This window comes from Dendrobates tinctorius, unplaced genomic scaffold (genome assembly GCF_039654945.1).
Source record: "Dendrobates tinctorius isolate UK_male_01 unplaced genomic scaffold, ASM3965494v1 ptg000094l, whole genome shotgun sequence".
In the NCBI taxonomy this organism is placed as follows: Eukaryota; Metazoa; Chordata; class Amphibia; order Anura; family Dendrobatidae; genus Dendrobates; species Dendrobates tinctorius.
In genome coordinates, this window is record NW_027361762.1 from 11966988 (window position 1) to 11982347 (window position 15360).

General features: G+C 44.3%; 1 protein-coding gene across 1 annotated transcript in view; it reads left to right on the forward strand.

Annotated features, from left to right (window-relative positions):
• Window positions 1–15360, forward strand: part of GUCY2C (guanylate cyclase 2C) — a 1090166-nt gene that overhangs the window by 263303 nt on the left and 811503 nt on the right. The window contains exons 6-9 of the mRNA XM_073586670.1: window positions 6939–7035; window positions 7952–8066; window positions 11707–11842; window positions 13171–13256. Coding sequence (XP_073442771.1) covers window positions 6939–7035; window positions 7952–8066; window positions 11707–11842; window positions 13171–13256 — 434 coding nt within the window. The remainder of the gene's footprint in view (window positions 1–6938; window positions 7036–7951; window positions 8067–11706; window positions 11843–13170; window positions 13257–15360) is intronic.

Here is a 15360-nt window from a genome sequence, read left to right on the forward strand (position 1 = left end):
CATTCTGGACAGCGCATCAGCATTGGCATTCTTGTGCCCTGCTCGGTACTTGATGGTAAATTCATAGTTTGACAGCCGAGCCATCCATCACTGCTCCAGTGCACCTAGTTTGGCAGTTTCCAAGTGAGTCAACGGGTTGTTATCCGTGAAGATGGTAAACTTGGCTGAAGCTAGGTAATACTTGAATCGTTCAGTCACAGTCCCAGTCCTATGGTGAGGAACTGCAGTTTGAAGGAACTGTAGTTGTCAGAGTTCCTTTCAGTGGGACGAAGCTTTCTGCTGGCGTAGGAAATCACTCTTTCTTTGCCATTCTGTACCTGTGACAGTACTGCTCCCACGTTGCTGGCATCAGTATACAACACACAGGGCTGGTCATAATCTGGGTAGGCCAGAACTTAATCTCCTGTGAGAGCCATCTTCAGTCGAGTGAAGGACCTCTCCAGTTCCTCATTCCATTCAAAGGTGGAAGTTTTCTGGACTGCCCCACCAGAAGATTTTGCATAGGGGTGGCTATTTCAGTGAAGCCCTTGATGAACCTTCGGTAGTAGCCTACCAACCCGAGGAATTGACGTACCTCATGGAGGTTGCTGGGCTCCTGCCAGTCCCGGATGACAGTGACTTTGTCAGGATCTGGTGCCACACCTTCTGCACTCACTACATGACCGAGGTACTGTACCTTGGGCTTCAGGAGGTGGCATTTGGAAGGCTTCACCTTCAGGCCAAAGTTGGACAAGGCTTCAAACACCTCAGCCTGGTGCTTCAGATGGTCTTCATAAGTTTTGGAGAAAACAATAACATCATCCAGGTACAACAGGACTGTCTCGAAGTTCTTGTGTCCCAGACAGCACTCCACCAGCCATTGGAATGTCTCAGGAGCGATGCAGAGCCCAAATGGCATGTAGTTGAACATGTAGAGTCCCATTGGGGTGGTGAAGGCCGTTTTCTCCTTGTCTGCCTCTGCCACGGGAACCTGCCAATACCCACTAGTGAGATCCAGGGTGGAAAAGTACTTAGCAGTTTTAAGTGCGGCTAATGACTCCTCAATTCTAGGTAATGGGTAGGCATCTTTATGTGTAATGCTGTTAATTTTTCTGTAATCAACACACATTCTCAAGGTACCATCCTTTTTCTTTACAAAAACTATTGGAGCTGCCCAGGGGCTACAACTGTCTCTGATAACCCCTGCTTCCTTCATCTCTCTCAACATACCTTTGGCACATTGGTATTGTGTTGGAGGTATAGGCCGGTACCTTTCTTTAATGGGTGGATGATCTCCAGTGGGGATATGATGTTGAACCCCATTTGCCTTCCCAAAATCTAGAGGGTGTTTACTGAATACCCGCTCATACTCCTGGGTCACCCGGTAAATCCCATTCTTTTAGTGTGAAGGGGTGGAGTCAGTCCCCACCTGCAGTTGCTGGCACCACTCCTCCAGCTGCATTACAGAGTCATTGTCCTCCACCTGGTCGGATGAGACCAAGGGCTCTGCTGCCTGCATTGCATTATTACTGACAGTGAGCAGCTTAGCAACTGTGGCATACCGAGGTATTGTGGCCTCCTCCTCCCCACAATTCAAGAGGCGTACAGGTACTCTCCCTTTACGTACATCAACTACCCCTCTGGCTGTCAGGACAGTGGGCCTGCTATCAGTGTATACTGGGTCTACCAATGCCTGGTAATCTTTTCCTCTGAGGCCTATGGCTGCCCGACACCAAATCAACATTTCACATCTGGGGGGTATTGCAATGGGGAAAGAATCACTCACTCTGACGCTGCCAATTTCTCCGCCAGAGAGTTCTACCTGCTGTCTTTGCATCAGGGCCTTGATCTCCTTCTGCAAGACTCGTTGTTCATTGGAACTAGCAGTCTCAGCCACCTGTTGCAACAAGACAATAACCTCGGAAAGACAATTTTCAATTACATTTGTACCAAGTGTCATCATGGGATTACATTCTCGTCGATCAATATCCACAACTATCAGACCTTGAGATTTTAACTCTACTCGACCCAATTTAGCAGTAATTTCTTTACATCCTACTTGTGGTAAAGACTGACCATTACTGGCAACCACTGTGAATTCATCACTTGGGCCACGGGTGAGTTCAGAGTCAGCCCAATACCGCTTGTAGAGGATATAGGGCATAGTGGTCACCTGGGAGCCAGTGTCCAGCAAAGCGTTCATGGGGGTGCCGTCAATCACCACGGGAAGGATCGGCCTCCCTCCAACATACTTGGCTCACCAGTTCCTTGGGCCTTGTGGTCCTACTCCTTGGGGTTGGCCCTCTGCCCCAGGGGTTGCTCGTTTAAATAACAAAATCTTGCAAGGTGGCCTGCCTTGTGGCAGTGACGACAGATGGGATGTCCATCCTGGTCATAGCGGGGTCCTCTTTTTCTGTAGCCACGGGACATCCTCTGGACTGGAAGCAAGCTGGATCTTCTCCTTGGAGGACACCTGCAGGGACTGCACAGTTTTAGTGAGTGCAGCCATACCTTTGGTCAACTCCTGGACCTGAAGACGCAGCTCTTCCGTTGGATCTTTATCCAGATTCTGTGCATCAGCCTCCACAGGGATGGAAGGGAAAGATGTTGCTTCCTGGTGGAAGGTGATCGCTGGGCGCCTAGGGGGCGCTGGATGGCTGACGGTTGGTTCCTGCAGCACCCGGATAGCCCTGTCCTTGAAATCAGCAAAGTCTAGGTCAGGGTTTTGTAGAGCTATGATGCGCAGCTGTTCTCTGTGGGTACTAGATAAGAGTCCTTCAATAAATTGCTCCTTTAGCAGTCCGTCTCCATCTTTCACACTGTCAGGATCAATCTGCTTGACGGCTCACAGCGCCTCCTGCAGGTTAAGAGCATAGTCCCTTATATTGTCCTGCGCTTTCTGTTTACATCCAAAGAACCTCATCTTGATTTCAGCTGCAGGTGGGTGTCAAAGGTGCTTCTTAGCTTGGCCAAAATCTTTTTAACAGTCTCTTTGTCACTGTCCTGCCAGGCTTTTACTCTGTGCTGCACCTGTTAGCTGCCCAATAAGGATATTCACCTTCTGGTTTTCAGATAGAGGATATACCTCAAACAAACTGCACAGTCTCTTTAAATTCACTCAGGGTATGTGACTCCCCTGAATACTGCGGTAGCCAGGCTGCATCCGGTATGTAAGGCATAGACAGCGGCATTATGGGGACCGCTGTGGTGGGCGCTGTTTCTTGCAGTGCCCTGGAAGCAACACTGACTTCTGGATTTAGCGGTGCTGTGGGGTCTGCGGGGGCGTCCGCAGCTGCATCGGCGCGTGCCTCGGACATTCTCCTTCCCCCCTAGTTAACGGTTGCCAGGCCCCGGGGTTGAGCTGCTTACCGGCTGTAGGCCTCAGCTCCTCCCTTCTCGCGCGCTGTCCTCTCTTCCTGCGCGGCACTTCACTTCCTCGCGCTCTTCGGCAGGCTCCGCCCACAAAGGCCCACCTCTTTGGTTTCCCCACGCGCCAATCAGCGGGATAATGGCGGCAATGGCGCCAACAGTCCACAGTACACAAAACAGTCTCTGGCACACAGGACCCGGGGATACCGGGCTCCGTAATCCTGTTTGTGACGCCAAAATGGGTTGCCCTCCCACGGCTGTGAGGTACTCGGTACCGGGCTGGTCTCTCAGAGGGAGGTATCACAGCAGCGGTGACCCGGTCCGTGGCCCTGAGTGCCCATGTAAAAGGGGTTTGAGTGATAAAATAACGTTTATGAGTGATTCGTGACGCCACCTGCAGACAGATCCTCTGGGATAGATGGTGGGGTGCAGCAGTGATGTTATAACCCTCCACAGGCAGGGCCGTTGGTCCCAGGGCAGTGTAGATAGGTGTTGGGGACGAGGGTGCAGTGTATGGCACAAGGATGTAGCAGTGCCGGAGAGTTTGTAGGAAGAAGGCAAGGACACAACAGGGTGCAGTTTCTTTACCTTTACTTGGCAAATGCAGTCCAGGGTCCCAATTACAGATGGCACAGGAGCAGGCTAGCCTGGAAGCAACTCAGGAATCTCTCTCTCAGATGGGTTGTGTAGTCTACTCTCTAGCGCTTACTTGAGGTACATGCAGTATTGTGTTACACTGACGTTCCTCCTTCTTCTTCCCTTTTAGATATAGACAGCTGTAGCCCTCTATTTCTCTTGGCTCACCTGTCGCTGTTGTGCCTCCGAGTCTTGGTTGGGAATAGGGCATTTACAGCTTCCTATTCCTATGGTTTCTGTTGCAAGACCTTCAGTATCCATACAACCGTGGAGACCAGTTTCCAGATCATGTGCTATCACTGGGAGGGATCTCTCTCTCCTCAGCTCAACCTCCAGCTTCTCTCCACACGTCTACACTCGTTGCCCTCCTCACACTAACGGACTCATTTCCCCTCCTGGCCCCCAGAGAGAAACTCTTCCCCTTAGTATTGGTTCAGTGTTCCCTCTGCTGGCCTGGAGTGGGAACCATTTTGCATGACATGGTTAACTGCTAGAGAGACCCTTCATTGCTTCCAAGCCTGACATCACCCTCCCTGGAGGAAAGCAATGCCACTGTGGCGACCATGCTCCTGGGGGCGCCACATTTGCAAGTCAAATTTATGTATGAGGTAGCCGAGATGGTTGTCTATAAAATTATGGTAGTCTCACGTTCGAAGCAGTAGTGGACAGTGGATGGTGAGACATGGAGCCTGAAAGTCAAAAGTTCGAAACATTGTTACCCTTTTTTCTTGTCGGTGTACATCACCACAATCACCATAAGTCCATAAATACATGATAAGAACCACCTTTAGTAGAGAAATACATCAGCAGAGTCATCATCAGTACATGAATAACACATAAAAACCACAATCGGCACAATTATTCATGTAATGACGATGGTTTTGGTGATGTATTCTTAGACTGCTGCTGGTGATGTATTTATGTACTGATGGTGGTTCTAGTGATGTATTCCTGTACTGATTATGGTTCTGTTGATGTATTAATGTAGACATAGTGTCACTGTTGATGTATTCATGGCATGAAATGATGGTGGTTCTAGTGGCATATTCATGTACTGATATTAGTTTTGATGATGTAAACATGCAATGATAATGATTTTGGTGATGTACTCATCACCAGAACAATCATCAATACATGAATATGTTGCTATGGCACCAGAACGACCATCAGTACTTGATTACAAGAATAAAGCTTAGTACATCTTTCAATTGCAATATTAGGTCAGTAATTTGTACCTCAAGAAGCTGCAGCTACCAGTGAGTCCTTAGCAATGGTAAAGGGGTTGTTGTTGCAGCCATCATCAGATTGAGGACCATTTAGGGACCATGGCACTGAGTAGGTACAGTTCGATTCACAAATAAACATTTACATTTAGGTACCTTACTGATAATGTGTTCTCTGATTGGGGTCATTTTCATCCCTTTTGACTCCATCTGGTACAGAAGTCGTGATGACTTTTCACATCCACAGTTCATCTGTGCAGACTTCACTCTTCTCCAACCTTCGGAATCGCATCTCAACACAGTGCCTTTAAAAATAAAAGTCTGCTTAAAAGGATCTCCTGTGCTGTGCCCTAAATAAGCCCTATATGCCTCTGAATAAAGTGCCCCTTATCATGCTCCGTGCACAAAATATGACCTTTCACTGTCCTTTTTATAGTATATAGCCTCCACATGTTTCACTCTTAAGAGCAATAACCATGTCACTGCACTTATGAGCTCCCCTCTCCACTGTATGTCTTTTTGCTCGCTATATCTTCACACTATCCCAATGCCATGCTAACCGCTCTCCATATTGTGCCCCCATTTCATGCGTCCCCCTCTCCATATCGATACTGTGCCCCCTCTTCACATTGCTGAAAACACAGTATATAATGGTTACCAGAACCCCCTATAGAGTATGCTCTCCAGAGCCACTCACATAGTGTGGTGTCCACTACAGCCCCTGACAGACAGTATGAGGTCTACCATAGCCCTCTATACAAGTTATGATGTCATCACATCCCCTATATACAATATAATGTCCAACACAGCCTCCTATATACAGAATAATGTCCCCCACAGTTCTCGTATGGTTTGATGGCCACACAGCCCCCTATACATAGTATGATGTCCCCCACAACTTCCCATATGGTGTAATGATGTCCACCACTCACCTAAATATAGTATAATTTCCCTCACATCCCCATAGAGTATGATGTTCGCCACCATCCCGTATAGATAGTATAATGTCCCCCACAACCCCCCATTCAGTATGATGGCCTCCATAGCCTCCAATATAGTATGATGGCCCCACAACCACCCATACAGTATGATTCCCCCACAGATCCCCTGTCCCTCTATAGAATCCTTTATACCCAGTATGAAGTCCACCACAGCCTCCCATACAGTATAATGTCCCCCACATTTCCTCATACAGTATGATGGCCCCCACAGATGCCAATGTAGTAAGATGGCCTACCCAGCCCCCCATATGTTATGATGGCCTCATAGCCCCCATACAGTATCCCAGTCCAAAGAACATAAGAAAAATATAAATAAATATATTTATTTATCCATCTCCTCTTTTGCTTTTTCTAACACTGGGCAGCAAACACTTCAGGCAATTTTTCCTTACAGAGCTCCTATTAAAAAATTCTTCAAACAAAATCTCTTCAGTCCTATGTGCCGTACCCCTGCCCCTGGAGGTCGGAGCTAGTGATCAGATGCTGCAGCCATCTGTTGATATTACAACACCATAGCTCGTTGGCAATTTATATATTAGCAGGGTTGTTTCCTATATGTGGTCCTGGAAAAATTTCTGGTTCTGGAGGAGAGTTAATTTACTTACATGGCAAGTTTAAAAATCATTTTTAACTTTACAAAACCAAAGTAAAGTATAAATTTAGTTCAAATCAAAATAAAATACATTTATAAAACAATAATGCAATTTTAAAACTGTTTTCCCCATTACAGTTCTGTTGATGTGTGGCTCTCCTGATGACGTCCAGAATTTAACAAGCACAGTAAACATTCCAGATGAAATGGTCATCATTCTCATTGATATTTTCAAGTAGGTATTAACCCATTAAAACCACACCTGTTTTAGACCATGATGACTAAGCTATGTTTTTTAAATTTTTGCATTGTTACATCCAGAAAATAAAAACTTTATGTATCTTATTCTTAATTTGTGGGTTCATTATAATGATACTCAATATGGAATTTTTTTAGTAAACTAATCAAAAATTAAACTTTTTTGGCAGGATATTTATTATTTCTTAAGCTTAAAGAGAACCCGTCACTAGTTAAAAGGTAGCCATTTTTTTACACTTATTTTAATTCTACTTTTTTGGTGCTACTCTATTTCTCACTTTTTGAATCCACCATATGGTTTCAGAGATGAGGGCTTTTTTGATTAGTGTAACTTTTATGGTCTTTTTGCATGTGGCTGACAGCGTAATAAAAGTAGGAAAAGATTGGGGGATGGGGCATATCGAGGCCCACCTTGAAAATAATACCTTACATAATTTTAGTCGTGAAAATTACGCCAGAAATGTACTCCAGTTCTTGACTTGAGTAACATTTCTGGTGAAGTCGAAATCTCAATCTTGAATAACTGGACCCTAAATATAGAGGTAGTAGTTACATCTGACCATGTTGCTCTATTTAATACCACAGTGGGGAATAATGATTGGCCTATGTTGTGATCTATTAGAGTCCTAGCCAAGAGACACAGACCACAAATACTTGAGTCCTTTCCTGATTTGCATCAAAATGGGCATTTGGAGTTGTTTTGGAGGAAGAGGACAGTTATTCCCATTTTGATAGACGGGTATGGCTTGGTACAAATAATGAATATTAATAGTACACTATACATTACTGTCCTGCATTTGTTTTTGCATTATAAAGCACATTATTTTTAGATGCAATATGTGATAACTAATTGTAATTAAGTAATGTCTGTACTGTCATTTTTTTTCAAACAGCTCCCAATATTTTGAGAACAGCTCCTCTCTGCCCCATATGACAAAAGTACTGGTGTTAACCTTGGGTCAATCAAATTTTAGTGGAATATCCAATGATTCTAACATAGCTGAACCGGTAAGAAACAAAATAATTACATAACTGGCATTGCATGCAAACAGGACATTTATATGTTTTATTTAAAGTACAGAACATACAGCTGTGGCCCAAAGTATTGACACCCCTGCAATTCTGTCAGATAATACTCCGTTTCTTCCTGAAAATGATTGCAAACACAAATTCTTTGGTATTATTATCGTCATTTAATTTGTCTTAAATGAAAAAACACAAAAGAGAATGAAGCAAAAAGCAAAACATTGATCAATTCACACAAAATTCCAAAAATGGGCCAGACAAAAGTATTGGCACCCTCAGCCTAATACTTGGTTGCCCAACCTTTAGCCAAAATAAGTACGACCAACCGCTTCCGGTAACCATCAATGAGTTTCTTACAATGCTGCTGGAATTTTAGATCATTCTTCTTTGGCAAACTGCTCCAGGTCCCTGATATTTAAAGGGTGCCTTCTCCATACTGCCATTTTTAGATCTCTCCACAGGTGTTCTATGGGATTCAGGTCTGGACTCATTGCTGGCCACCTTAGAAGTCTCCAGTGCTTTCTCTCAAACCATTTTCTAGCACTTTTTGAAGTGTGCTTTGGGTCATTGTCCTGCTTGAAGACCCATGACCTCTGAGGGAGACCCAGCTTTCTCACACTGGGCCCTACACTATGCTGCAAAATGTTGGTAGTCTTCTGACTTCATAATGCCACGCACACCATCAAGCAATCCAGTGCCAGAGGCAGCAAAGCAACCCCAAAACATCAGGGAACCTCTGCCATGTTTGACTGTAGGGACAGTGTTCTTTTCTTTGAATGCCTCTTTTATTCTCCTGTAAACTCTATGTTGATGCCTTTGCCCAAAAAGCTCTACTTTTGTCTCATGTGACCAGAGAACATTCTTCCAAAATGTTTTAGGCTTTTCCAGGTAAGTTTTGGCAAACTCCAGCCTGGCTTTTTTATGTCTCGAGGTAAGAAGTGGGGTCTTCCTGGGTCTCCTACCATAGAGTCCCTTTTCATTCAGACGCCAATGGATAGTATGGGTTGACACTGTTGTATCCTCGGACTGCAGGGCAGCTTGAACTTGTATGGATGTTAGTCAAGGTTCTTTATCCAACATCCGCACAATCTTGCGTTGAAATCTCTTGTCAATTTTTCTTTTCCGTCCACATCTAGGGAGGTTAGCCACAGTGCCATGGGCTTTAAACTTCTTGATGACACTGCGCACGGTAGACACAGGAACATTCAGGTGTTTGGAGATGGACTTGTAGCCTTGAGATTGCTCATGCTTTGTCACAATTTGGTTTCTCAAGTCCTCAGACAGATCTTTGGTCTTCTTTCTTTTCTCCATGCTCAATGTAGTACACACAAGGACACAGGACAGAGGTTGAGTCAACTTTAATCCATGTCAACTGGCTGCAAGTGTAGTTTAGTTATTGCCAACACCTGTTAGGTGCCACAGGTAAGCTACAGGTGCTGTTAATTACACAAATTAGAGAAGCAGCACATGATTTTTCGAACAGTGCCAATACTTTTGTCCACCCTCTTTTTTATGTTTGGTTTGGAATTATATCCAATTTGACTTTAGGACAATTCTTTTTGTGTTTTTTCATTTAAGGCAAATTAAATGAAGATAATAATACCAAAGAATTTGTGTTTGCAATCATTTTCAGGAAGAAACTGAGTATTAGCTAACAGAATTGCAAGGGTGTCAATACTTTTGGCCACAACTGTAATTGTTTTTTTAAAGGGAACCTGTCACCAGGTTTGCCCGATATAAGTTACAGCCAATGCCTTTCAGGGCTTATCTACAGCATTCTATAACGCTGTGGATAAGCCTCCAGATCTGACCTGCAAGACAACAAAAATAACTTTCACAGGTCTTTCTTCATGTGGATGATGAGTCCCTGTGTCATTCACACAGGCTCCCTGGCATCGCGTTCCTGCACAGACGTACTTATCTCAGAGTTCAGAGAGGCCCAGCGCCTACGCACTGCAGGTATCTGCTCTGCCCTCAGCAGGTCAGATAAGTACGCCTGTGCAGGAGCATGATGCCGGGAAGCCGATGGGTATACCTCATATCGGCCGACTGATACATCATTGACATAAAGAGCACATTTGGCATATGACAGTATTAATAGGTTTGGCTTTTCACAGACAGCTTTTTTTATTTGAAAATAACTTAAAAGACCATTGGCAAAAAGGTAATGTTGCTATAATTTCTATAGGTTGTTTATTTGTGCTGGAATGGCTGCAGCAGAGGAAATAAAGTACCTTGAAAAAATTATTCATACCCCATGAACTTTTTCACATTTCTTCACATTACACCCACAAACTGGAAGTATTTGTGAAGCATAAAAGAAATGATACATGGTTTTCTATTTTTGTTTTAAATAAATCTGAAAATTGTAATGTGCGTTTGTATTCAGCCCCCTGAGTCAAAAGTTTGTAGGACCACCTTTCACTAAAATTACTGCTGTAGGTCTTTTGCTGGTCTCTTTACCAGCTTTGCACATCTAGAGGTTAAAATTTTTGCCCATTGTTCTTTGCAAAGTAGGTGTAGCTAAGTGAGATTGGATGGAGGCGTCTGTGCACAGCAATTTTTAAGTCTTGCCACAGTTTCTCAATGAGATTTAGGTCTAAACTTTGACTGGGCTTTTCAAACACATGAATATGCTTTGATTTAAATAATTCCATTGTAGCTCTGGTTGTATGTTTAGGGTCCTTGTCCTGCTGGAACGTAAACCTATGTCCCAGTCTCAAGTATTTTGCAGCATCCAACAGTTTTTCCTCCAGAATTCTGCAGGCAGGTGTTGGCCATAGCACCTGCACTGCAGCATAATCGTATGGTTAATGTGCACTTAATCCCTTTTGCAGATTTACTTGAGTGAGGAAAAAAAAGTCATTTTTAAAATGGTGCCTGCCACGCCTGTGCAGTAGCAGCTATCGTTTTGTATAGAGATCCGATAGCTGCTGTTGCGCAGGCACCAGAGGTGCCATCTTGCTGGAGAATTAAAAAAAATGTCCTCCACCAATATGGCGTTGCCTGCACCTGCGCAGTAGCAGCTCTCAGAGATCGCTGACAGCTGCTATTGCACATGCGCGGGTGCAGTAATTAGTACTGTACTATCTATAGGGCAGCACGGTGGCTCAGTGGTTAGTCTTGAACTATATATAGGCCAGCATGGCTCATAGGGTAGCACTGTACTGTTTATAGGACTATGCCGGGCTGTGTGGGAGTCTGCTGGGCTGTGCGGGGACTATGCCGGACAGTGTGGGACTGTGCTGGAATATGCAGGGACTGTGCTGGGCTGTGCAGGGACTGTACCAGGCTGTGCGGGACTGTGCTGGGCTGTCCGGGGACTGTGCGGGCTGTGCCAAATATTGCAAGGTGAGTAGTGAAATACTTGCCAGGATACGAGTAACGCGAGTATCGCTTTATTCGCCGAGTACCGAATCCTAACGAGTATACTCGTTCATCCCTAGCCATTACATCAGGTACTATTTTTTTTTAACCATTGGTATGGTTTTTGTTGTGCTCCGATACAGTTTTGAGATGTCCTGTGTTGAATGTATATGTCTGTGGGTCATATTAAGGTAACACAATTTTGGGGGCAATTTTAGGAGGTTAAAGTATATCTTTTATTTTTCTTATATTTTAGCTGCAAGATAATTATGCTGCCGGATACTTCGATGCTGTTCTTCTCTTTGGACATGCACTCAAGCGCTTTCTCAAGGCAGGAGATATAAATCAGAACACAGATTTTATCCAGCTATTTCGTAACATCTCCATTACAGGTTTGGCCATATAATAGTGTTACTATATTATACAAAAAAAATTACAGGCATTTATGAAGAGTGTGCAAGCTCTCCTCCAACACCACTCCAGCAAAAAAGACTTTACGCCCATGTCAACTCCCCCCATTGGTGCGGGCTCCAGCGCTGAGCCCACACCTTTCCAGGCACATGACAGCTGATCTATGCAGCTGACATGTGGCAGCAATAGCCACATGTGGAATTGTGATCCACCCGCAGCTGTTAACTAGTTAAATGCCGCTGTCAATCTGACAGCTTCATTTAACTTGCGTTTACAGGAAGTATGTCTCTAATCCTACCCATTAGTGACCCCGTCACATGACCGCGGGTTACCAATGAACGAGCATGACAACCAGAGGTCTGCAGCAGACCCCTATGGTTGTGATTACCAGATTGCTATGAGCATCGCCCCTTGGTCGGCGCTCATAGCAAGTGAGCATTTCTGCTACAGGCGATTTGATCATCGCCAGCGTAAAGCAGAGGTGATCAAATTATTGCAGCATCTAGTCTCCCATGGAGACTATTGAAACATGCAAAAATTAAAAAAAGTTTTTAAAAATAGAAAAGTTCAAATCACCCTCCTTTCATCCCATTCAAAATAAAACAATAAAAAATCAAATATACACATATTTGGTATCTCTCTGTTCAGAATTGCCCGATCTATCAATATAAAAAAGAATTAACCTGATCGCTAAATGGAGTAAAGAGAAAAAAATTAAAAACACCAGAATTACTTTTTTTGTTTTCCGCTACATTGCAATAAAATCCATTAACGGGCCATCAAAAGATCGGATCTGCACCACAATGGTATCAATAAAAACTTTACCTCAGCATGCAAAAAGTAAGTTCTCACCCAGCCCCAGATCACGAAAAATGGAGACGCTACAGGTCTCGTAAAATGGTGCCTTTTTTTTAAACAAATTTTGGATTTTTTTTCACCACATAGATAAAAAAGAACCTAGACATGTTTGGTGTCTGTAAACTTGTAGTAACATGGAGAATCATAATGGTGGGTCAGTTTTAGCATTTAGTGAACAAGGTAAAAAAAAAAAAAAGCAGCTGTGGAATTCCACTTTTTTGCAATTTCACCCCACTTGGAATTTTTTCCCGTTTTCCAGTACACGATATGTTAAAACCAACGGTGTCTTTCAAAAGTACGTGTCCTGCAAAAAACAAGCCCTCACATGGCTCTGAGAAGAAAGAGAGCTAAAGCGGAAATTCAAAAACTGAAATACCGCTGGTTGTTTAGGGGTTAATGGGATGAAAGAATTTAGAGACTCTAACCTTACGCTAATTTTTTTCATTCATAGGTGCATCAGGATCAATAATACTGGATGAGATGGGTGACCGAGACCAAAATCTGACTCTATTGTTCACCACCAAGACAACCAATAAAGTAAGTAAAAGGCGTTAAAACCCCAAGAGTTGAAATAGGGTCGTTCAATGCTGTTGCATGCACAATATTATAATTACATTTAGTTTTTTGGACAATATACCCAGCATTATATTACATCTCTCAAAAAAATCTGAAGTCCATGCTTAAAGGAATAGTTCAGTCAGCAAGTTTAAAACTATAAACTATCCACTACTAGGATATCTGCCAATCACCAGAATGGGAAATTTGTGCTCTCAATCTTACCTTGGAGTAGAAACAAGAAGAAAAAAAGGACTACCCAATAGACGTGTACATGTAAGCAGAAGGAACGGACTAGGGGTACCTTTCTTGCTCCAGGTCCACCAGATCCGGATCTGTTGGGGGTGTCTCCTCTGTTGTCCAGGGGAAAGCTTAAAGAACCGGACTAACCTTGAAAGCAGGGAGCGTGTCTGAGGCTAAAAAGCAAAAGTGCGTGCGGAAACAGGCAGACTTGGTGGGAACTGACAGTGAGTGCTCAGTCCCTCGAGCACCATAGCAGCGCAGACCCATGCTCCAGCATCCCGCTGCCACCTGCAGAGACTGTGAACAGAGATATACTGTGTGCCCATTGGCCCCGCAAAGCAAGGTGCCAAACGTTCCGGGCTCGTGAGTGCTGTGTGTCTGCTGCCTTAGAAGTACCAGGTGTGTGACCGTGAACTGAATCCTGACCCCCCCGGTGCATATTTGCTCGGCCACATTGGGCTCCGACATTGCTGTGGCCTGTGCCTTACCCTTCTCAGCATCCACTGGACTGAGGATCCTACAGGAGACATCAGAGACTGATCGCTGCCGGGAGGATGCAGCTCGTCTTTGTCTTCAGGACTACACAGAACTAAGCCCACGATGACCGTTGTTGGCGCCAATGCTTCCTCTACAGTCTGGAAGTTGTCGGATTGGATAAGTTATACCCTAAGAACTGCTACCATCATTTTCCCCTGAATTTTTCCAAATTACACACCCTTTATTACCTACTACTTGCATTATCCCTGTTTAACTTTGCATCTCCCTGCGTGGAGTACAGATGTGTTAAAGTAAAATACATTAACCCATGCTCTGTCTCCTGTCCATTACTGCAACCTGAAACACAAAAAGAAAACATAGGATGACAAATTTGCAATAATACTCTGCAGTAAAAAATATGACAGTAGTAAGCAAATGCTGGTAAAAAGATGATAACAAATACAGGGTATTTAGTCGATACGTTTTTTGTAAAAAATGTATACCAAGCCACTCCTGTTATGAGTTCATTTTCCCCTTCACCATTGAGGTCTGATGAACTCCCTCTTCTGGTGAAGGAAGGTAGTGAGGCTGATTACCAAGCACCTGAGCTGGGAGAGGATGACTGGGCGACGGGGATCTCTGACTGGATATAAGGCAGCCGACGCCCTTCCTCCTCGCTGGTGATTCTCTGTGGAATTCTAGGAGACTAGTCTGATTCCTGCTCCTCAAAAGCTAAGTTTTCTGCTTTGCCTTTTTGCATTTGTGTTTTGGTTTTAGTTTGCCTTGCTTTTCTGAATTCTGCCATTCCCTGCTGGGGTGAGCTGAATTCCTTTTTTGTCGGTTGCTCTGTCTTCAGAAAATACCTGAGTACTGACATAGTCTTCAGGGCCTTTTTCCCTGTCAGTCTCTTGGCTCTTATTTTCATAGGGTTTTTCGCGGATTGCAGACAGCAGCTTTCCTATCCTGTCCTATCTAGTTAGCTTGGGCCCCATCATTTGCTCAGTCTATCTTTCTATATGTGTTAGTGTTTTTTCTTCTTGCTTCACCGTCATTATTTGTTGGGGGCTGCCTATTGCTTTGGGGTCTGCTCTGGGGCAGTTTAGATTTCCCTTTCTGTCTTTAGGCTAGGCAGTTCTCCAGCTGTGATCGAGGGGTCTAGGGCATCGTAGGAACCCCCCACAGCTACTGCTAGTTGTTGTTGATAGGTTCAGGGGTCTGCAATCCGATAGCTGCCAACTTCTCTGGTTTTCTGGACTTAGCTAGCATTTCTGTTTTTGCCTCCTACGGTGACTCATTCATAACACACTCCACCTCTTCACGGTAACCCTTAAGGCCTCTTTCACACATCAGGTTTTCGCCGTCAGGC